The sequence below is a fragment of the Belonocnema kinseyi genome, chromosome 1 (genome assembly GCF_010883055.1).
Source record: "Belonocnema kinseyi isolate 2016_QV_RU_SX_M_011 chromosome 1, B_treatae_v1, whole genome shotgun sequence".
Lineage (NCBI taxonomy): Eukaryota > Metazoa > Arthropoda > Insecta > Hymenoptera > Cynipidae > Belonocnema > Belonocnema kinseyi.
Window position 1 is genome coordinate 101,097,076 of NC_046657.1, and position 1,661 is coordinate 101,098,736.

The following is a 1,661-nucleotide window of genomic DNA, read 5'->3' on the forward strand; positions in this document are numbered from 1 at the left end:
CCCTTTAGATATCTTATAGGAATTTAGGTTTTATGGAGAATTTTTTCAATATATAAATTCTGAAGAGATAAGTAATAAATTTATAGAAATACTGTAATAAACCGTAACAATAATAATAGTTTATAATTTTTTATATTTCACTAGTTAGAATGAGTTTAATTTATCTACATTTAATTTAATTAACTTATTATTAATTATTGAACTAAATTCAATAATTTACAATTCACAAAAATTGTATTATTTGTTTAAATTATATTTCATTTCTTCTGAAATTTAATTTCTCAGACAATTTTATTGTGTAAACCATTTTATTTTGTAAACAATTGTGTAATACTTGAAAGATTAATATTCGCTTAATTAAATAATAATTAATTAGGAAAATAATAGTAATAGATGATAAAAGTATTCTAATTAAAATTCACATAAGTATGATTAATATTTGATTTTCAATTTTAAGGACGAATCTCTTCTAGTTTTTGCTAATTATCTTATAGCAGTTCTAAATGATCAATTCTTGACTCTATGAAGAACAACTGTTGTAATTTTTAATTAAGAGAAACAATAAAGGCTCAAAATGAGCTCCTGAAAATCATCATTTTTGAAGTTACAAAAAGATCACACTAAATTAGTCTTTTAATACACACATTTTTTAGGCTTATTATTAAAACTTGAATATTATATTTCCCAAATTTCATTGTATGATTACAATAGTCTAGATTAGCAATGCGCTCACTCAATTTTTTTTTAATCTGAAAAAATACCCAAGAGTTTATCCATTACGAAGATTTAGTTACTAGTATTGAAGTCAAAATTCGAAAATTCGTAATTTTAGATCACCCTAATATAGAGGGAGACAAATCATCATGCATGAAGTCTGAGGAAGATTACTGTATCGCTAGCTCGGATTAATGCCTGACCTTAAGCCTACTAGGGCCAATAAAACAAATCGACATGTAAGTTGAACAAGAAACGATACCTCCGTTAGAAAACATGTTGGCCCTGAAAAGGGCCCATTGTTCTGTCAATAAAATTTAAAACTTATTTAGAGCTGGTGTACTTGGTTACAGCTTTCGTGCCTTCAGAAACGGCGGGCTTAGCTAGTTCACCAGGAAGAATAAGCCGGACAGCAGTCTGGATCTCCCGAGATGTTATGGTGGATCTCTTGTTGTAATGAGCCAAGCGGAAAGATTCAGCGGAAATACGTTCGAACAGATCGTTGACAAAGCTGTTCATGATGCTCATTGCCTTGCTGGAGACTCCAGTGTCAGGATGAACCTGTTTCAAAACTTTGTGGATGTAGATAGCATAACTTTCCTTCCTCTTGCGCTTCTTCTTGTCGGTCTTAGCGACGTTCTTCTGAGCTTTGCCAGCCTTCTTCACTGCTTTACCACTCGCTTTAGGGGCCATTGCGATTTCCAATGAAACAAATGTCTGTACTGTACGAGAAATCAGAACGAATTGTCGGTTGCTTTTTTTGTGAGGGGCCGAGGAGGGGGAATCCTCTAAAGACATCCAAGAAAATTGGGTAGTGTCGGATTCGCCCGGTGCTCCTACCGACTAAAAACCCCTCCCCGTTTGGTTGCCAACCCTACAGGTTATGAACCAAGTTAAAAGAAAAGAGGCAATAACAAAATTTGGTGGTCCAGGCAGTAGTACTGCAA

General features: G+C 33.2%; 1 protein-coding gene across 1 annotated transcript; it reads right to left on the bottom strand.

Moving 5' to 3' along the window:
- Window positions 1–1,038: 1,038 nt before the first annotated feature.
- LOC117169953 (histone H2B-like) lies at window positions 1,039–1,407 on the bottom strand. Its single transcript, XM_033356467.1, has one exon. It carries the CDS (start codon window positions 1,405–1,407, stop codon window positions 1,039–1,041), a length of 369 nt encoding a protein of 122 aa, XP_033212358.1.
- Between the last annotated feature and the right edge of the window lie 254 nt (window positions 1,408–1,661).

Excerpts from the sequence above, each read along its gene's own strand:
- LOC117169953 (XM_033356467.1), bottom strand. The coding sequence starts at position 1,407 with ATGGCCCCTAAAGCGAGTGGTAAAGCAGTGAAGAAGGCTGGCAAAGCT.